The 22,508-nt window shown below is 40.7% G+C and overlaps 1 protein-coding gene across 1 annotated transcript in view; it reads left to right on the top strand.

Moving 5' to 3' along the window:
- PHEX (phosphate regulating endopeptidase X-linked) overlaps positions 1-16,478 on the top strand; it is a 103,651-nt gene extending 87,173 nt beyond the window's left edge. The window contains exons 16-22 of the mRNA XM_074604917.1: positions 3,258-3,312; positions 6,519-6,586; positions 8,670-8,800; positions 11,832-11,897; positions 12,023-12,127; positions 13,921-13,997; positions 16,247-16,478. Coding sequence (XP_074461018.1) covers positions 3,258-3,312; positions 6,519-6,586; positions 8,670-8,800; positions 11,832-11,897; positions 12,023-12,127; positions 13,921-13,997; positions 16,247-16,349 — 605 coding nt within the window. The 3' untranslated portion in view covers positions 16,350-16,478. The remainder of the gene's footprint in view (positions 1-3,257; positions 3,313-6,518; positions 6,587-8,669; positions 8,801-11,831; positions 11,898-12,022; positions 12,128-13,920; positions 13,998-16,246) is intronic.
- Positions 16,479-22,508: the final 6,030 nt, after the last annotated feature.

Raw genomic sequence — 22,508 nt, 5'->3', positions numbered from 1 at the left:
CAGTGCCTATCTCAGATTGATGCCGCTCCTATGGCATTGCTCCAAAAGTAGGTAGGTTGTAAGAAGGTAGGCAAGGCAGATTCTGCCAGGTCCTACATAAGGCAGATAGGTTTGTGTGGGGTCTGTAATAAGACAACACAGTTTTCGTTCCATGTGCTGTTGGTGAGTAATGGACTTGAGTGTAGGCTCCAAGTCTGCCCTAGCAATAAATGGTTCAGAGAGAGAGGCTTTCAGCACGTATCCCTCTTCTAGAGCTGTGTAGAGGGAGAAAGCAAGAAAAGATGCACTACAGGCTAAATTTATGGTGAAGTGTTAGCTAAAAGTATCTTCTCAGAGCCTGTATCCATTCCTTAAGATGTGAAACTCTCTGAAGTCTGGCTGACTTACTCCTCCAGATCAGTGCTTTGCTTGCTTGAACTCCAGTGGCATATAAATAATCTCATTAGTATTTATTGCTTCTACAGCTTGCTTTGAGCTCTCTGAGTTTTGTTATTAATTCTTTTAGGTACAATATGCCAAGCAAGCAAAAAACAGACTTCACAAGGGAATTGCCTAAATTGAGGGATTCAAAACAGCACAAAACAAGAAACTGTCAGGTGATCTATCTCCTGTTATAATTTCAAGGAAATTCTAGGTGTAGGACATTGTTATCTGTGTTCCCTCCAAGGATGATCTGGTTGATGCTTGCCTGAGAGAGACATATGCATACAGAGGAATGCCCAGTGTTGCCAACACCGATTCTGTTCCTTGTAGTGTTGCAAGCACCTCCCTCATTTAGTGCGAATAAACTCTGGAGAACAGAACACATTTGCTTTACTAGCTGCCCAAGAATCACATTCAAAACTAGATATTTTTTTCTTAAAAAAGAAAAAAAATCCTGTTATGGGTAATACACTCCAGTTCCCTGAGTTTTTCTTTGGTGTATATTAGATTCTAGTGGCTTCTGACTCTCCTTTGGCCTGAAAATACTTCCTAAGCTTCCCTTAGTGCTATCAAACTACAAAGATGTTTCACACAGCTGCCCAGAGCCGAAACCATTCCTTCAACAAGTTCTATGCTCAGGCGTGTCTTACCTAAAATGGATCCTGACTTTGAGTAAAGTAATTATCAACCTGTTGTATGGATTCAGGATTGGAGCTTCTTCCAGTTCATTCGCATGACTTGTTCAGTGAAAACTTTATCTCATGGCTTAACTCACATCTGATGGTGTTTCAGCAATGTCCTATGAAGACAGCTTTAGATTATATTTCTTAGATGTATGAGCCTGAGTGAAGGTTTGCACATAGTTTACTGTAAATAACTTATATTGCCTCTACCTGGCACACAGGCAAGTGCAAAATCACTATACAAGTCTATACCTGGACAAAATAATTGCACCTCCTTACAAGGTTTTGATAGCCTCTTGGTGTGGTGACAGGCACAGAGGATTGTGTGATCCCTAAATGTGATTTGTAGGGCAACTATGCTACTTTGGTTCATACCATCTTCAGTATGGGCTCATTTGTTCATTTTGGCCAGAGTTGCTCTCATCTGCTGTTATGGGGAGAGGATCATTCAGAGTTAGTGGAGTCTAGTGAATCCTTCATTAAATGGTCTCTTTGGCGTGTCCAAAAACCTTTCCAGGGATTCAATAGTTGTAAGGAACCAAGCAATGCAACTCAGACTGGATTTTCAGCTCTTAACAGTGTACTAACAAGCGATTTTCATCAGGTTGCGTGAGTGTACAATTGTTGAGAGATGTTTAAAAATATATACAGTAAATACTCTTCTGTGTGTGCTGGGAGGCAAAGAGAGATCAGGAAAACTTTGTCCTTGACATTTGTACAATTGTGCTTTGTAGCACTGGAAAAGCAGATGATAACATGCTTGAAACAACAAAATAGCATCTAGAGAAGTAAGAGAAAAAAGAAATCACTCAGAAAATAAGTTTGAAAAACACACTTTTTATAAATTAGTTGCAAAGAGGTGGTCAAGGCAGCCAGGGAGGAGCAGCAGAAAAAAAGCAGACGGGCAGGCCAGAAGGACCTGCTGCTTGCCACATCATTTGACATGATTTACACTCAGCATATTGTCTTTAAAAGTTTTGTAAGGAAAGGACAAAAAACTTGCCTGGCAATTTATCTCAGATATTATTTATATCTGTCCTATCCATGTCCTATTTATCAACAAAAAACTGAATAGAGTCAGAGTCAAGTGAATGTGGCTTTTGTTTTGATCTGAGTGGCCAGGTGGTGTCTCGAAAAGAGACCCATAAGCAGAAACAAATGTTCCTGGGAAAGCAAGTGAATCGCCGGAGGAAACTGGTTCCTCATTGACAAGGTGATGTCCATGTGAGGTAGCCTTCAAAGCAGGTGTATGCCTGTGCTTTATAGATGGGAATTCCTGACACAAAACATCAAATTCCACATTTGAGCCCACACTTTTCACCAGTGTTTGAAAACTTTGACCATAGGTGTCTGTTTTATTTAGCAGTTCTTTGGGCTGTTAAACTGTTACCATGTTCAGCTCCACTCTCGTGGAGCTGAAATGTCATCCAGGAATTAGAAATAGAGCTGTGACTTTGCATTCAAGGAACAATTTTGGTTCCTATGTGCAACATCAATAGGCCATCACTCACTAGAACAATGTCTCTGCTGACAGGTTTTTGGCAAGTAGTTAGTCTACCAGAAAGAAAGGTAGTTCCTGTAGCTAGACTGACTCTACAGCCTTAATAGTCTACAGCTCTTCTTTACCACAGTGCCTACGTATGTTCATTTACCTTTGATTTTCATAGAATATATAGAATTAGGCTTATATTTAATCACTTCCACATGTCTCTTGCTGCACTGAAGCCTCACTAGCCTTAACAGTTTGCTAATTCTTGTTGCATTTTGCCTTTATATTCTCTGTTGACCTGTCAACATCCGAGGGCAATCCAGTAGTTTTCTTCTTTTTCACAGGAAACACTAGGTGTTTATTCACAGGAACACATGCACTTGCACACACAGACGTGCATGTGGCCACTGAAGAAAATAAAGTTCTTGCAGTACAGCACCTTGTTGCCATTGTGATCCTGAAGAGGAGAGGATCTCTGCTTCTTCTCAAACATCCTCTCTACTGCATTCTGAAACTACTACCTGAGGGAAAGCTCCTCTAGCAAAACCTTCTGAAATTAAGCAAAAAAAAAAAGGTCACAAAATCCAAGTCCTTGGGCCTTGTGACTGTTATTCAGCTGTATTGAACTCAGGACCTCACTATTACTGTTTTTGCTATTGCAGGATTCCCAGCAGGAGAACTGCAAAAGCCTTTCTTTTGGGGAACAGAGTATCCTAGGTAAGTACTGCACCAGGGAACTTCTTACACCTGCAAATGAGGAATAATGGGGAAAGGTATTGGAAATACGTATAGACAGAGAAGAGAGCATGGAGAAGAGGGCCGCGCTGCTGAAGATGACCAATAGGTAGTGCTCAGGAATACTGTGTTGTCCTTCTGTAGGGAAAGCTTGGCCCTTGGGCTGTGTGTTCTTCCCTGCTGCATCCTGCTGGCTTTTACTGTTGAAAAACCAGACTTTGAAAACTACTGCTTTGTGCGATAACTTTTCTTACCCTTGGGAGCTGTATGTGTTGCTGTTGTCTTAAACTGGTGACTGATTTCTCGCAGGAATTGCTAATTAAGTGCACCTGAGTGGAAGAGTTTCAATGCTATAGCATGCAGATGCAGCAGTGTGCACATCGCAGGTATTAAAAGGAATTGTAAATCAGGTAACCAACACTTCCTGAACAGAACTGAATACCCTGAGAAGCCATTTATTATCAGTTTATTGTTCACTTTCTGCTAATATCTAAGATTAACAGTGGGCCTTCGGCTGTGCCTCTTGAGGTGCACGAGAATATCTCCGTGTGCATAAGTGATCACCCATGTGCTACTGTGGCTGAGGAAGAGTAATTATAGGTCACATATATTTAATTTTGAAAAATCACTGCTTTCGTGCAGTTCAATAACTTTCTATTTTAGGACGGGATGAGACCATGAAAACTTTCTGACAGCAGTCTCTGAAAGTTATTTTGCAGTTATATAAAGCCAGTTACTGGTGAAACATATCCTTAATAAATCTTTGTTTAAAATCAAAATTTTAAAACATTTTGGGTTTGCCATCTTCCTATCTGGATGTGTCCTTGTAAACAGGAAATTTGGCAATATTTGTAGAGACACATTCAATTTAGGAAGAAATGAATTTGCATTCAAAGAGAATTCTTATGAGCCAGGTGACTTTCTAAGTGGCAATTGGGGATAGAAGAAAGTCCTTTCTTGTTAAGGCGAACTTATTTTCTGCTGCGGATATTGCAGACCTGCTTCCAGCTTTGCTTTCTGAAGAGATTTCTCTGTACCCTGACCTTCTGCCATAGTGATAAAATTGTGGTCCTTTCAAAGAATTATACTTTGTTCATTTCTCTTCTTTAAAGGTTACCTGAGCTTAAATTGGTTTTGCTTGAGTATGTATCAAAATGAAATTTAGTAAACAAATGTAGCTGTTTTATATCAGACAACAGATTGCTTTTGTCCTTGAAATATTCTGGATCTGTTATTTGTCTGCTTAAAAGAAACAGTACATGGCACTGGAACAGAAAAATCATCAACAAGTCATCAGCACTTGCTGGAAAACTGATTTATCAAATATTTAACATTTAGTGGTGCTTTAATGTCCAGTTCCAGCATAACCACTATAAAACAGCTGCATCTGTTTGCATAAAGGGAAGCTAAGTTATCACTTTCCATCTCAGCAGATGAAATACAATACCATTCAAATGCCGTCTTTCATAGTTACGAGTCTTCAATGCCAGACGTATTGAAATTAAGAGACTTCAAACTACCTGAGTCGGTAGCTTCTTTACAGTCCTTTGAGCCTCCCCAGTCTCAGAAACCTCCTCTCTAATATGGTACCTGCTGGGCTGCACCTAATCTTCTCCCTCTGTGTCTATCCGTGCCCCAGAAGTGAAGAGCATGAACAGAGCTGGGAGCATTTCTGGCAAAAATGTTGTTGAACTGGGCAAAATGCTGCAGGCGGTTCACAAAAGTAAAGGACAAACTTCACCCCATCTTTTGAAGCTGGGGAAAACCCTAGGAGCACCCAGGCACCAGCCTGTTCTTTTTCCCTGCCACCCATGGTGACCAAGAATCTTAGAGGAAAAATAAGATGTAATTAGTAACGGGGCTTATGGGTTCTTCTTGACCTCTTTACATGTTTTGTGCCATTCTTCTTGTACTTCTCCAGCTGCAAAAGATCCTGTATAACCACTTTACTTCAGATGTGGAAAACAAGTCTAACATAGTACATTTAGTATGGATAATTATCACTATGTGCTACACAAGATTACAAATTTGTCACACAAAAGGATGATATTTCCATTGCTGAAGTGTATAATTTTAACCAGCATTTTTTAGTGAAGGTTTGCAATAGTACTTGGGGAAAAAAAACCCCAAACAAACAGTAGGGAAGATTTTGTCACATGCAAATTACCTTTCAGGAAAGAAAAAAAAAAAAACAAGTGAAGAATTGTCATGGGAGCCAGGGGGAATTAAATCATATAATACTTCTTAGGCATGACTGAGATGAGCAATTAGTGTGCTATGGATCATTAGGTCCAGTAATAACATGTTACTTCAAAACCCTCTGCCTTTCTCCTATTTCAATACAATGTGTTAGAAATACTTTAAGCTACTTCGAAGTATGGCGTCTCAATAATTGAAATAATTAAAATCACAAAGAACAACTTAACAAATGAAAGATGCATTTAGCAGATCATTTTCCCCCTGTGATATCCACTGCATTTGGTATAAAAAAAAACAAACCCTGAACCTTTCCCTCTTTCATCCCTGTTTTTCCCAAATGCATGTTTGTTTGGATATAATGAGGAAAATATAACTAATTGTCAATCAGGAATACAAAATATTTCTTTCTATTCTGTTTCTCTAGTGCATTAGATCTGTGCAGGTGCAAGGAAATTGTATGACCTTTCTTTTTAAATTGGAAGAGAGGTCTATTTAATGCTTTACAAACTAGAGTTAGCCATTTGCAAGTCTGTTTGTGGCATGCTGGAGAAGAACGGTTGGAGCTGGCATCACAGAAGCCATTTCAGTCTTTGATCTCTTCTTTTTTCGTGATGATGTTAAGAGAATAATTTCACCTATAATTTTGTCCTCTTCTCAGTTAGAATATACCCAATGCAGTCAGCTGAAGGTGACATTTAGGAGCTCGTATGATGCTAATAAGGGATTCGGTTAGAAGAGTGGACCATCACAATGCTGTTTTAGGTTTTATATTGCAGGTTGTTTTTAAACAAGTAGGAGTTTAACATTCAGACTTTCAACAACTTTAAGTCAAAATTGTGCAGGTATGACTTTTAGCCCCGTTCCCCCCCTGCCCCCTCCGTTTAAATAAATAATGATCTTTCCTGAGGTAGAAATCTGTTTGATTCTTCTGCCCTTTGATGTTCACGAGTGTGAACACTTTTTGAAGAAACTGCTTCTTTGTGTTACAGGTCATTAAGCTACGGTGCCATAGGAGTAATTGTTGGCCACGAGTTTACTCATGGATTTGATAGCAATGGTGAGTATTTGTCCATATGTTGATAACTTTCTTTTCTTAACAGAGTTGACAGATTAGAAAGCTGACTTGTATATGCCTTAGTTTTTTTATTTATTTGGGGTTTTTTGTTTAACTATACTGAATTGTGGGTAAAAAGCTATAAAGTTGTATTTTTTTTATTTATTTATGTATAATCTATCTGCCTTGTCTGAACCAGATTTTGTTTGGTAAGGAATACTACAAGTTTGACACTTTCTGTTCATTTTGAATGGAAACTAAATCAACAACAGTTTCAGAAAATCCTGGTGGGGGGAGTGGAAAGGGCAAAGGGACAAATTCTGATTGATAAAAATGACTTCCAATAAAATTTTCATTTCAGATTTGACTTTTTGCAGAAGACAATTATGTACAAATATTAAAATACAATATTGGAACAAAAGTGGAACAGAAAACATATTGCAAAATATCTTAAAAAAAAAAAATAAGAGGGAGAGAGAAAGAGGAAATGGTCTGAAAATGTCAAACCAACTGTCCTGAAAAACTGGGTGGAGTGGGGCATTACCACCATCTAACTTTGGCTATCTCAGTAAAGTGCTTTTTAAAATCAGGCTCCCAAGGGGAGGTGGGGTGGGCAGGCAGAGAGAGAGAAACACGAACCTGCTTCTCCAGGGAGCAATTTTGAGTGTCTGACTGACATCCCGCTCTGACTCACTGTCTACAGAAACTTCTTTCCACTGAAAATACAGGGAGTTTAAGGAAAAGCAGGCTTCTAGCTCCCTGCCTCACTAAATTAGGTTGCTTATGTTGTGTTATTTTGAATACGTTTTAAAAAATAAAATTAAAACCTTCCATCCTGTTGGTACTGCTCCACAACATCTTGCATAACCAAACAGTCCTGAATGGCAAACTGTTTCTTCACAAACTCCCATCTGCCCTCCCATCCCACTTCCATATCATACAGGTTATGGCGTAGCAAGTACATCCACGTATTTGAGTGGATAGTTTGATTTGATAAACTTGGCTTTGGGTAGACCCTGCTACAGAGGATATTACAGCATGTAAGTAGAGGCTGATTTTTCCATCCAGCCCTCTGAAGTAGAGGGTCTGGACTTAGTTTTCAGTGCTGACCCAATGTTCCTAAAAGTCTGGCAGTCAGGTCTTATATAGTCTTTTGCTGGAGAAAGTTAGACACAAAACAAGTTAGAACATTTTTGCAGAGCAGGCTTAGCTGCCCATGTGGATGCAACCGTGCTCTGTGATTTGATTCTTCGTTATGACTGGGGGAAAGAGAGGTAGGGCGCAGCCAGTAGCCATGTTACCAAGTACTGAAGACATTTTCTTTCATGTTTTTATTTCTTTATTTTTTTCCCTGTGTGTTGTCTTGCTCAAGACAACAACTTTCCTAGAGATGTACTTATTTCTATATTTGGAAGGTAAGAGCCTGGACAAGGGGTAGTGATCTGCTCAGGGAACTGAATCTTACCTTCCTCACTGACTGGCTGGAGACATGATGGAGATTAGGTACTCTCTGACAAATGAGACAGAGCAGGGACCTGAGGCTGAATCTTCCACGAGCCATTGCTGTAACCATCGGCCTAAGGAGTGGGATGCATGCGTTCTCTTTGGTTCCATGAATAGGGTTCAAATGTTCAGGTTTTGCCTCAAGGCAAAAAATGGAAACTTCAGAAGTTTCTATGAAACGGATTTTTTTTTTCTGGTCAAGCGTATAATTAATTAATAACAAATTAGTTATCATCAAGTTTGCAGAATAAAAGACATATGGGCTGAGGATGAAAAATACAATTATACTTACAAGAAAGCTCATATGCCTTTCACACTATGTAATTATAAAATGTACTATCAAACTCATTAGTCATTACTATTTTTTTCTGAAAATGGAAATTATGACAATAAATAGCACGCCAGCTTTTTACCACTGACTTGAGTGGGGTCAAGATTTTTCTCACTGATCTTATCCATTTTGTACACACACTTGCATGAGTACATTCACCTTTCATTTCTGTGCCGGTGATAGGTTACAAAAGCGGAAAAGCTTAGGTTTTTCTCCTCCAAAACCATTTGTTTTCTTTCTTTCTTTTTTAAGGCCGAAAATATGACAAAAATGGAAATTTAGACCCTTGGTGGACAACTGAATCTGAAGAAAAATTTAAAGAGAAAACAAAATGCATGATCAATCAATACAGCAATTACTACTGGAAGAAAGCTGGCTTACACGTATGTAAAACAAAAGTGATTGAAAGCAGCGGTGCATTAGTTTGGGGAGGGGGGGCAGTTGGAGTTATCTTTTTATAAATTCCAACATATTGGGATATTAAGCTACCAACTTCTTTGCTCACAACAAATCATTTTTTGAAGTGAATAATTGTGATAAAAATTGTCTGTCAGATTTGATTAGTGCAGTCAAATACCACTACCCACACCCTGGTGACAGGGTTAAACCACTTCTCCCCATCACATCGTATTGGAATCTGAGAAAGAGGATAAAGCCACTCAGTAGGGCTGGTCTAATTACTGTGAGCATGTTAAATGTCTTCTGAAGATGAGGTCTGTAATGAAAACTGAGCAGCCACTCTTTTTAAATAGAAGCATATAATAGCATGTTTTATAGATTCCTTTAGCAATTCTGCCTGTTATTTATTACAGCTATAAAATGGATGCATAAACCCTACTTTATTTCACAGTCAACTCTTGTTATTTCTTCCATGTGTGCACACAGACCCAATTTGTATCTCAAATGAAGGGAGTAGGATAGCAGTAGCTCACAGAAAAGTACTGAGAAAGAAAGTGCACAGAAATGGTTTCTGTTTCATTGTCTAGCAGAGCTGTGGGCTTCCCTGGAAATGTGCACATTATGTAAGTGTCCAAAATGAAGAATAAATAGGATAAATCCCAGACCTTCGGAAACAAATAGCTAAAACTCCAATAATGTTGGCTGGGGCATGATTTTAATCTTAATTTTCAGGCTAAAACACATACTGACCCCCCCTTCTCAATTCTACCACCTCTGCTTACATTTTAGAATCAGAAATAGTTACATCTTTGTCTTTGTAAGAAGAGAGAGGTCACACTGAATGCTTAGCAATAATTTTAACACTTTCCCCAAGCTGTTTGTATTAGTCTCAGAGATAACATGGCCACATTGTAGTCCAGTCTGAAGTTCAACAACTCCAACTTGAAATACTTCATAGAAGCTAATTTACAAATAAAAATTCTCAGGCTCATTTCTGAGTATCTGTAGGACAGGAACTGTCAATATGAAAGGGCCACTTAAAGAAGGTCATCAAAACCTTCCGCAAGGATGTGACTGAGCCCTTCCCATGCTCCTGCCATTGGCTTGGCCATCCCCTTTACCTTCTACAGTGTCTCTTGAGATGGGGTAGGTCTGAATTTCCCCTCCGGGCTGGTAGGTACAGCCTTTGAAGCCGGTGAATTGGCTTACTAGAGAGATCCTGTTACCCACAGCCTTGTCATCTGTAAGGCTTTTTCCTCCTATTTCTGTAGGATAATCTAAAGCGCTTTTTAGAGGGTAGAAGAAGAATCTTGATATTTTCTGCCGTATTTTATGGCTTCTGTATGAAGAGGTACACATGCAAAGACCTTTTTTTTTACCTGTCATTTGCACCAATATTTGTACATTCTGCAGATTTTTTTACTCCATATGAATATTTCATATGGATCAAGAAACCTATTTACTAATCTTTCTCATTCGGTTTACGATAAAAATGTCTCCAGAAAAGAAGCATAATGAAAGAAAAAGTGGATATAGAAATAGCCTTGGAGTGCAGTAATCACATAAAGTCATCTGATCAAATAAAGGGCTTATCGTGTTCCCTGAGCCCTGTCACGAACTGTCTGCACAGAGTAGTCTCAGATATCTGACCCAGAGCTGCCTGAGATCAGCGGAAAGAGTTCTTCCACTTATTAAAATGACCTCTGGCCCAAGTGCCACTGCTAGGTTACTCTCATTTTATGCTCTAAATCAGTCTACTTCACAAGCCCACTGCAAGAAAAATCTGAGTAGGTAGGCTAGAAAAAAAGGCAGCTGGTGTGTGTGCGCATGTTTCCTGGTGTCCCAGCACCTTTTCTCCTAAAAGCCTCTCTCACCTCCACCTCCAGCCTCCTGAGTGGAGGCAGGGCTGGCAGGAAAGGGGTGCACTTTCCTCTACTGCTCCCTTTTCTCCTTTGTTACACCCTTAGGTGTAACACTAGACCCAAGGCATCAGGCAAGATGCCTTGGGTCCCGTCTGGGTGCTTGTCTGCACTGAGTGGTGGGGCTGTGCACACCTACCTGGGTGTCCACTAGGTCCTTTTGCCTCTTCTCCACCCTTTTCACCCCTTTTACCATCCGGAAGCTGAACTGGGTCCTGACACCAAGCCGCCTTCTGTTCATCCCTGCAGCACAGGAGAGCCTGTCATCGGAGGATTTGCAGGACAGCATTGACCTTCAGAGCTCTGCTCAAAACTGTGCTCAATTACCTTGCTCATTCGAGGCATAGCAGAGAGTAAAACTGCTTAGTTACAGATACAGTCTGGTAACACTAAGACCCTAGTAGGCTGGGTGATCAGAGATAACGCTGCACTTGCAGAAATGAGGATTTCTTCATAATGATATTGCACTTTGTGATACCAGGAGACTGGCTTTTCCAGAAAGTTTAGGTAGCGCTGCTTCTCGCAAATGATTCCTGTTGCTCTTGCTCTTGGAATCAATACTGGGGAGAAGCAACATGAATCTCCTTCACAGATATTTTTAGAGCACTGAATATACTATCAATTTCAATTCTGTCTCTGACATTGTTTTTTAATTACGCTGTTTTATGTTATGACTTAAAAGTTATTTTAGCATCCCGGTAGTATATAAAGAGTTATGTAGAGAAACAACTATAACCTCTTAGATAAAATTTTAAGAAAGGGGCTACTGGATCTCACATGTAACCAGAGCAAAAAAGCCTTCAGGGGAAAATTTGTGATGCTCAGATTAAAGATCAGAGACTGGATTCTTGCACGCATTTTATCTACTACATCTTGTGCTACAGAGAGCTAGGACCAGAGCCAGGATAACTCATCACAGAGAGTTGTTTACTGACAGTTTTCACATTGAAACCCACTTTTCCTAGCCAGAGAGATGGTGGTTGAAAATGGCTGAGATCGTTCTCGCCTTGTTTTATTTTTCCCCTTGTTTCTTGAAGTTGATCAAGAAGGAAGTTCAGAAATGAGTCAAATGACTGATACTCTTTCATTCTGCCAGGTGAAAGGCAAGAGGACTTTGGCAGAAAACATTGCTGATAATGGAGGTTTGCGAGAGGCTTTCAGGGTAAGTAGGTGAAAAATACCTGAAACATAGTATTATTTGCGGGGGGAAAAAAAAAAAAAAGAAAAGAAAAAGCTGTGGTTAGGCTCCAAGTCGCTGAAAGGCACTCAGTATCTCTTTCTTATCAGGCATACAGGAGATGGATTACAGAAAAGAGGGGAGGAGAAGAGGAGCCTTTACTGCCAGGCCTTGAGTTCACACACAACCAGCTTTTCTTTCTGAGTTATGCCCACGTGAGTAGTACAAATGCGTTTCGAGTCCCCATCTATTAACCTGTACAGTGCAGAAATGAGACTGCTTCGTTTCAACAGCTACACTACCCAAACCCAGACTTTTAAGGGTATAAGCAGAGACTTCTTCTCCCACGACTATTATTTCTTTTCTCTTTCTCTCTTTGTCAACATCTATCTAGCCATGGTGCCAGAACAGAATTATTCTTGGTTTTGCACAGTGTTGTCATGGCAGCTTTCTTTCCTCTTGCTGCTTCCCTCCACTGCAAGGCTTTTATTGCACGTATTGACTCCTTAACATCTTTCCATTTTAGCTTCCCAGTTTTCTGGTGCTTGTCACATGCAGCAGTTTCTGACTGCTTCCACCACAGACTCCTGTTGCAAATGTACCACTGCCATTCCTTACTGAGCATGTTGTTCAGAGGAACTAAGCAGCAGTAAAGAAAATCTTAAGTTTATTTTTTCCAATCTTTGTTTGTGTACACTAGATATGCTGTAGTAAAACTTTTTAGGGGATGTGAGTTTTTCAGAAAAATGTGTAGAACAAGGGAGAGAGTCAGAAATTAGTTATTTGATTAAGAGAGTTGGGACAAACTCCCTATATGAGTAAATGTTGAGCTATAAAGCTCTGCCCACCAGCTGAAAGAGTAAGTCATCCAAAACTGAAGAAATAGGACCCAATGCAACCACTGTTGGCATTTAACCAAACCTGACTGAAAATCACTTCTTTGCCAAGAGTCAGTGTAGCAGTATATGAGTCTGTGGCTACTGGAGTTTGACAATATTGACCAATGGGAAGACTTCGCTTTGGTTGTTTATGCTGAGTTGGGTTTCACACTGTGTCAGTTTTTCCTCAGGAAAACTTTGAAGCCATAGGGAAGGTCTGGGGGTCTTACAGGACCGCTGCAGGAATTGTAAGTCCAGTGGACCCTCAGAAGGCAGGCACATGCACAGTAAAAACAGTGTATGCCAGGTACCCTTGAGCTCAGCCTGTTCCCACAGAGCTCAAGGCACTCAACAGACTCATTCAAACTGACAGGGCTGTCTTCAGCCAGACAAAACTGCTCTGAAGTCCACACATCCTATGGGCGGTCTGGCATAAAGGATCTTCTTGATAGGAAACATTCAACACAGGGGCTCAGGTAAGGCAGGGGCTGCTTAAATGAGTTTTTTTTCATGCAATGGATAAAGGATAAGAGGGATTATTCAGTTGTGCAAATATTCTCCCTACCTTGTTTTGTGGTCAGTTACGATTGGGTCAAGTATCGTATTAGGAACAGTGAACTGCGGACTACTGATGGAAACTTGAAAAAAGTGTAATTTCAAAAGAAACTGACATTGCAACATGGAATAAATGTGTCAGGTAATATAGCTGCAATTCTAGATATAAGCATCATTACATATACCTTTTATACACATTACATAGCTTTGAGATCAAGAAGTGTGCTTGGTAATTATTAAGGCATCAGATGCTGTCCCACAAGCAGAAAAGCAAGCTAACATTACAGAGAACCTCAAAAACAGGACTAGTAAAGTGACTATGATTAGATGATGGGAATGAGTGGGTGGAGAATAACAGTGGGAGGAGACTGGAGCCATTAAGGGATTTGAAAAACAAGAGAATATACCAACAGAAAACTGCAAGTTAGCAAAGGTGAAACAAAATAGGAGTCTGTGGTGTCTTTCCGTTTTGTGCGTTCCGTAAGTCACAGGCGTCTTAAGAACAGTGACATTACACTCTACTTCCAAAGTCATCCCTGATAATATGTCTATTTCTGCTTTTTATCTTTTATTAGGTAAGATGCAACTCCTTTAGACCAGAATCTGCAAGAGAGCAAATATATATGGGAGCTCACAGCCCTCCTCACTTCAGGTAGTGCAAATAATGTATTTACTCAGCATGCATACAGAATCAACCACTGCGGCACAAAAGTGCAGAAATTTAGCGTGTTAAGAGGGGTTTAAGAGCAAACACAAAATTGGACTGTGCTCTTGGCTTAGATTGAAGTGGAACTGGTTCTATTAGCTTATCTTTCACTATTACAAATGCTCTCCTGTAAAAATGAGGGGCTTGCATCTACCTTCAAAAGCAGTTGAACCAGAACACACTCTGATCCCGGTAATATTCTATCATCATGGCCTGAGTATCTAAAATGTCTCATCTATCACTTTTTTTTTCTATGCAATTCTACTTTAGAAAGCAATGAATATTAGGAGGGTCCTTGATTTAATGTGCCTGAGTTCACCAAAAGCTTTAAAGTGAGTACTTTGAATTATATTGATGATGTGGGGCAAAACATGCCCTGTAAGTTCAGTTCAAGATTGAACTCTTCAGTTGCCCTTCAAGAGACACTTTGCTTGAAGGGCCAGCGGTAGTCCAGCGGTAATGGCATGTCTTTGTCCTCGCTTAAAAGGCTTCCCACAGGCTCTCCTAACCTCAGACACCTCTGAACCTCAAGAAGGAAAGTCTGGAAAGGGCGGAAGGTTTAAAGACTTCATAGGAATTAGGAAGACAGAGTTTATTTCTCTGTATCTCCTCCGAGTTTGTGTGACCAAGAACAAGTTTTTTGTGTTGGGATTCATGTCGGTTGTATTTACTTAACTAAGAGTTGTGTGTTTGTCCTCGGTCAAGTGCTACATTACCTGATTACCTGCCATGTGGCAATATCAAACCAGGAGTAGAAAAGTCACATGCACAGGCACATAAAGATCTTTTGCTGGCTAGATTCTGGTTTTATTTATTTTTAAGTGGCAGATTTTCAGTATTCGCTATTTGGTCTTTGCTGATTTTGAATGCTGGTTTCAGAGTGAAATCCCTAGCATGGCAGACAGAACTCCCACCAACTTCAGCAGCGGTTCTGCGTGACCAGCTTTTGCTGTTCCAGTCCCTGCATATGTATTTGCAATATTTTTGCAGTAAAGCTGTATATCTTATTGAAGCCCTAACATCATTTTGTAATTCTCCCTACAAAACTGACCTTTAGACATTTTTGCGCCAGCTGACTGCAAATTTTCTAACCCTCAGAAAGTATAATCAATGTAATAAGAATATTTTCTGCCATGCGGAGCTACGCTGAGAAGCTTATAGCCTGCAATGGAGAAAAATGCCTTCCTGCTGCATAACAAAGAGGGTAGAAAGACACACAATTAATATCTCAGTAGATACTTTTCTGCTTTTAACTCAGGATACTGTTTACTTTAATACCATTGCAAATTTCAGGTTAGTACATTCCAAGAGGCTTAAAAGCATAGGAAAAATCAGCAAACAATGCAATCCCAATCTAGAAATGGCAAAATAATAATTTCTGAAAACATTAAATAGTACAGACACGAAAGCAGGAGCCAAGGATGACTGCATACAAAGAGCGCGCTCTTCCCCTGTGCCTGGAGGTGCCAGTCTGGGGCGCAGAGACATTGTCTAGCTTGTGCGAGGCAGGGATGCGCGGCTCTTTCAGTGTCGCACCGTCTGTGGTGGAAGCAAGAGAGCTTGGGAGCCGGTCAGGGCAGAAGCCTCAGAAAATGGATTTCCAAAATATCAGAGGAGTTGCGATGCTCGAGGGTGTAAGGCGGAGCTGGCTGAAGAGCGGCTCTGCGTGACTGCCCCCCCTCCTCAGCTCCTGCTCCCAGGAGCAGGCTTGTGTGTGCACGTGGCTGGGCAGAGGGTGTTGTTACGAGAACCTGGCTGGCAAGAGGCAAATCAAATCACTTCCAGCACAACCCTGTGCCTACACGCTCCTGCCTGCTGGACCGCAGCCGTTTGGCAGCTGCCAGAAGAAGGGCTCCACCATGGAAGGCTACTGCTGATCTCCCACCCGTGCTGCTAAGGGTGGGATTACAAAATGGTTCTGAACGACATAGTATCCACAAAATGCAATTGGTTTGGATCGAGTTTCTAGCAAAGTAAGATTCTTCTCAAAGCACCAAATGAAACAATATTGTCTTCACGTTAACTTTAAATGGGAGTGCTTCTCCTGAAAATTTTGGTTTTATTTGTGGAAAAAATGACATGGGAAGCCTGAAAACTCAACCTGAGGTGAACAGACTGAAACACTTACAGGCCTGTAGTGTTGAACAGAAGACAATCTGCACGTCAACCACTTTTCTTTTCTCTTCTCTTTGCAGAGTTATCGGTGCCATGAGCAACTTTGAAGAGTTCCATAAAGCTTTCAATTGCCCAACAAACACGACGATGAACCGAGGGGCAGAATCCTGCCGGCTGTGGTAGACATCCCTTCCAAGGTCTTCTGTCAAGAGGGGTCTGCAATGTGAACTGCTGCGCCTGAGCTCAAGCCCTCTGCTAGACTTTCAGAATAATGTTCTGCGATCTGGAGAGGTGTTAACTTCAAATGCATCTTCCTTATCCATGCTGATAGCCTGCACGGATCTAATCACTTTCTATCCAGAACCTAGAAACGTTTAAAATAGGGTGGAGGTGGAGGATGGGTTTTCTTTAATAATAATAATAATAATAATAAAAAGGAACTCTTTTTACCCATAAAGCTACTCTCGTTCATCTGCAGTTGCATCGCTGTTGATGGATAACTGCCATTATCAATTCTAATTCCTGATTTATAGTTGAGCACGAGGTAAATGCTAAAATCCAGTTTTAATCTATTGCTCTGCAGGGGTTCTATGCAGAATGTTCCCCCACAAAATTTATTCTTTCTGGATGAAGAAATTCATGAGACCTGCTATAAAACCAGCTCTGATCTGCTGTGTGATACAGCATTTTCATAACTTAAACTGCCACTGCCCAGCATGCCATAAATGATGTTGCATGATGTAAAGACACAAGACTTTATATAAATTCGGTTTAATATGTCAGATTAGTGCCTCAGGTTTTGGAGCAGTTTCAAGCTGAGAAAGCACCTCCTGGTTTCCATCTGCTAAGACTAAACAGAAAGGGAACTTTTCAGATCTTGGCCTTTTCTAATTTTAGAACAGCTTATGATAAAAATCAATGCATGGTGACAATCAGAGGCTTGCAGAGGGAATTCCCAGCACCATGATACTCAGATCTGTTACAGTGTAGGCAGTTTTTTTTTTCCCAAGGGGTGATTTTTACCTTGTGCTGAAGGTAGCTTCACCTACATTTATTTTTAAGCCTGAAATACTATACCAGTTTGAGTTTAGGGATGTGTCTGGGTCTTACAGAGGAATGTACATAGTGTGCGTGTTTGTCCTCATGTTCTGGACAAAACATGGTGACTTGTGATTTTAAGGAAAGAAGAATATGTGACTGAAAAATAGAGTATCAGCAGCATTTGACTTGTCTGGATAAAAATAGCAATTCAGGAGTAGAGGACTTTTAAATACAGTATACACGCAGGCCACTTGAGCTTTTAATTTGTTTTGATTTCTAAATATATTCATAAAAATATATATATTTTATTGCAGCAGAAGAACCTTAACACATAACTATTATTAAGGTGGGAACAGGGACAAAAAACCAGCCCTTTCTTCCTCATCAGAAAGATACATATTTAACTGGTATTTATTTATACCTTGTGCATTAATTCATTTTTACATAGTGGAGTTTTTTCAAATGGAGAGAGAGCTTCTTTAGACTGATATAATTATTGCTAATCTATATATGTCTCTGTGTGTATATACTTTTTTTTAATATATATATATACAAAATATATAAATTCTTATATTTGCTTAAATTTTATTTTATCAATGTAGAAATGTTATTTTTACAAGGATTGGTCAAATATTTTCCTACACTCAAGTTAGAGGAAGGTTCAATTGAAGCTAAGTTTTTTTTTGCAAACAGGGTTAGTTTCCTATGTTTCTTTATAAAGAAGGGGAACATCATGGAAACATAATTTATGGAGGGAGACAGGCCCTCAACCTACGTTCCAGTGAGAAGGAAGACCAGACTTCTGAACTCAAGGCCCTGTTGCCACTTCTTAGAAATAAAATATTGTGTTTGGGGACCAGGACTTTCTTTTTTTCAATTTTTCCCTGAAAAAGTCAAAGTTTTCCTAAGAGGAAAAGCACTTTTGCTTCCTTCAAGCCAGCTCTTGATGTTGGCTGCTTTGGATCAACAGCACAAAGTTCAGGGGTGACACCCTGGCCCCATTAAAGGTAGTACCAATACGGTCGTTGTCCTCAGAAAAGTCAGGACAACAACTCAAACACTTATCTAAACTTTCTAAATTACTGGACTATGTAAAGCCGGTTTCACAACAGTCAGCTCTGAGATTTCTAATTTTATCTCTCAGGTCAGAGATGCATTTGCAAGAGCTCCTCTCTCATGGCTATTTTCCAGTAGGACAGATTCTGTCACTTTGTGGTTTATGGGGTTGTTTCTCTGTACTGGATAGTGATTTCTTCTGCAACGCCTTATGTTCACTGCCTTAAATGTCACTTTTGCTGCTCCTTGCTGGGGTCAAGTCTTTTGTGTTTAATACCAAGGATTCTTTGAACTGTGGTATGTATATTCCCAGCAGCACAGGAACCATGGCAAAACTGTCTCATCCTTGCTAGGGCATCTCCTGCCAGCAGGCAAGGGGCCAGGTCCTGGGCTGGGGGGATAGAGGCGAGCTGGAGGGTTTGGGGGCAAGGCACCAGGAGGGGAGGAAGAGAGGGCATGACCAGATTTTGTACCCTGATTTAGCAGCTGAGAGGGGGCTTACACACTGCCAGGAAAAATAGAACTCCTCGCTGATGACCAGCACATTCATTGTTGGTATCCCAGTTTGGGGAATCCTTGCTATAGACTCAGGTTTTCAGCGCCTTGGCCTTAGGTCTTGCATATGCCTGTGCGAGGATCCCTTCCCGCCTCACCTGCCCGCTTTTTACCTCAAACCAAGCAGATGATGATGCAACTTCCAGTTCACTTTGGAGTCAGCTATTTAGGTACCAGTTGGAAAGCAAAGCAGAAGGTAATTAAACTCATTCTTAAAAACTCAGTCACCAAAGACAGCTAAAGCATAGTGGTGCTCTGTGAGGGCTCTTCCCATTGCCTCTGTTTTACCAGACCCCCTGGCCCTGCTTCGCTTTCACACTGTGCCTCCTGGGTCTGCGCGGGCAATGCCTTCCTGTGTTGCTGTCAGGCTCACTTATTACATCTATGCAAACAGATGCTTCATGATATATATTCTTCTCCCAGGGCTTTTAAACTGTTTTTTTTTTATTTTGTTTTGTTTTTCTTTTTTTTAAATTGCCAGTAATATTGTGAAATGTTTTTTTTCTGTTGACTCAGTAATCATCTTCTCTTCCAGTGATCAGGAGGGGAAGGATCACTTATGAATGAAACATTTTTACCTGTGTAAATTTGAAGAGATATTTTTCTACTGTGTAGACATAAAGAAACAGCCTCTACTCCTGTCCCATGTTCTCTTCTTTAAGTCCTGAAAAAAATGTAAATCTTTTCACCGCTCCTCTTTTCACCTCTCCTCTTTTCACTTCTTTTTCTGGTTCAACCCTGAAAACACTAAAACGCCACCTTATACACTGTGAGTATTTCTGCTTACCACATTGTGAAAGGGTTAGCTTTACACATAAGTAGCTCTCTGAAAAGGCAGCTGTGCTATTCACCTCTGTAAACTTCTTAGGTACCTAAATGATGTCCAAGCTCAGTCTGGATGCTGGAGAACCAAAAAACCCAGCTGGATTATAAAGCTCTGTCCTGTGCCTTGTGCAGGGGAACTTCAGCATTCTTTAGGTAGGAATGCTATCATGACACTAAATGTTTGAATTATTTATAAAATAATCAGGTGGTTTTATGCATAACTTCTCATTGAGTATTACTCAACATATTACAGGCTTAGAAGTATATCTCACAGCCATGTTTTATATATATATATATATATATTTATCTGTCTCCAAAGAAATATTAAAAGCCTGACAACTCAAGAGCCAGAAGTATAGTGAGTTAAAAGGTCTTTTGTGTTTATGTCTTTTTAATCCGGATTTTTATTTTGCTAGTCAGTGTACTGTGCTTTTAATTTTTTTCTTCTTACGTAATACGTTAATTGACTGTTTTAAAGACAATTGTGTTATCCAATAAAAGCCAAAGTAATGAAGAATTTTCTTGTGCTTGCAGTACAGCAAAAGCTGCTTGGCCTGTCGCTGTTCGACTCTACAGTGTTACTTCTACAATATGTAGTCTTTATAAAATGTAATAAAGTGCATAATGACATGGCCCCAGGTTCTCAAGGCTACTGTTACTGCTTGAAAGGCTAAAAAGGACCTCCTCTCTCTTAGAGTTGTCTAGCCACCTTCAGCCAGAGTTTATTAAGCTCCACTTGCTCCCAGTAATCTGCTGGAGGCAATTAAAATGAGCAGAGGGTGAGCTACTGTGGATAAGGGCTGGATGCTGCAGAAATTGCAGCAGGGCAGGAGGAGAGTTGGCAGAGCTGCCCCAAGCAGAATCCGCCAGAGCATAAGAAGGGGTGGGAGAAGATCCTCCTGCCTGTCAGCCTGTCTTCTCCTCTTACCCCCGTCTGTTCCACCCTTTGTAGCCTCACCTGCTTTTCAATTGCTTTTAAGCATTTTCCAGAAGTGTTTTTAATAGGATAACCCTAGCGCTGTGCCTGAGTTTGAACTGCAACTCAGTGACATCTCTTCCCAGCCAGCACAAAGGAGTAGTTTCATTGCCTTCCCAGGCTGTGGTGTGACTGCAGGGAGCTTAGCTTGCTGCAGTTCCTCACTGCACACTTCACGAGCCTGACCAAGAATCACAGAATGGTAGGGGTTGGAAGGGACCTCTGGAGATCATCTAGTCCAACCCCCTGCCAGAGCAGGGTCACCTACAGCAGGTTGCACAGGAATGCGTCCAGGTGGGTTTTGAATGTCTCCAGAGACGGAGACTCCACCACCTCTCTGGGCAGCCTGTGCCAGTGCTCTGCCACCCTCAAAGGAAAGAAGTTCCTCCTCATGTTCAGAAGGAATTTCCTGTGTTCCAGTTTGTGCCCCCTTGCCCCGAAACCAAGCATTTATTCAAGTGACGTTCGGGCACAGGGACCATGCTGAGGCCTTATACATTACCAACTTGGCTCTTCTGGGCTAGGTGCCCTATTTCTTGGGCTCTGACCCATTTCCTGACACTGCTTGAGTTCCCATAAGCAGTGGTGCTGGCCAAGCTCAAGGAAGCACAAACCCTGTGAGCAGTGAGGAGCAATTGTACCTGGTGGGGACGATGGCTGAAGCTGGCCTTGCCGCATCTTTGGAATGACGCCCTGTGGAGACACAACCTCTCAAAGCCCATAGCTTTGTGCAGGCAGCTCTCCACACAGCTCTTGGGTTTGGGAGGGTGGCAGGGAGATTTTGTCTTTGAAAGCCTGCAAACTGAAAGTTCTGACAACCACTTTACAGCGCAGCATTACAAACATTCCTACAGGCAAAAGAAAAGATTTTCGTGGATGAAGATGAATGAACAAAGCCAAGGTTGGGGTTGGAGCATGAAACCAGCCTCAGCACAAGGAAAATGTTTTGCTTAACTCTCATGGGGTTTGCTGAACTTGCCTGCATCTTGGAAAGATGCTTTAACAATGGCTATAGATTGCCCTGAGGAATTCATGGTTTATCTGCTGCAGCAAGAGCCTGCTTCACTAATCAGACAATTTGATCCCATTTAAAATTTAATATATATTAAAAAAAGAAAGGAAATTAAAGATTCCTGAGGGATTCTCCAACACAGCATTATGTTTTATTAAATATAACATCAAAGTTGGAAGTTACTGAGAATCAAGATAATGCGTTACGCTAATTTGTCATCAAAGAAAGAGATATAATGATATAATTTTAATCATCCATAAGCACCATAGCTGAAACAGCTTTACATACGAGGTTAGACACATACACAGATGCAGAAATTAACTGCGGATGTGAACTTAGATGCAGATTTTTGAAAATGTCTCTAAAATTGTATCACATCCGTATCTACTGTTCAAACTGGTGAAAAAGTGACCTGTTTAACAAAGCTTGGGAAAAGGCTTCAAAGGGGATTTTAAAACTTTTTCTACCACAAAATTTATTTAACATACCAGTGCTGCTGTGAGCAATAACAGTGCTGGTTGTTTTGTATGGATGATACGTGCTCCCCTTCTGAAATATGAGTAGCAGAGATTTCAGTACAGGAATCTGACAAAATATGATGTCTCATCCTCTTACTTCAACACTAGGAAAGTATTTGGGTAAAACTCACAAAAAAAAAAAATCTTCTGAAATAGAGCAATTACAGAAAAATGCATATATGAATACATGCCACGGTGTGCAATTAGAAAAAAACACTCTTTTAGAAGATGCAGTTGCCCAGCTGGGCCAGGAGAATGGTTCACAAACTTGCCCCATCATTTCTGCTGGGAGAAAAACCTGAGGGCAGGAGACCTGTCTGCCCTTTGGGAAGCACGTGGGTGTTACAGCTCAGTCCTTG

Source organism: Larus michahellis, chromosome 1 (assembly GCF_964199755.1).
Source record: "Larus michahellis chromosome 1, bLarMic1.1, whole genome shotgun sequence".
NCBI classification, from domain to species: Eukaryota; Metazoa; Chordata; class Aves; order Charadriiformes; family Laridae; genus Larus; species Larus michahellis.
Note: the sequence above shows the minus strand (reverse complement) of the source record. Positions and strands in the feature narration are given on the sequence as shown.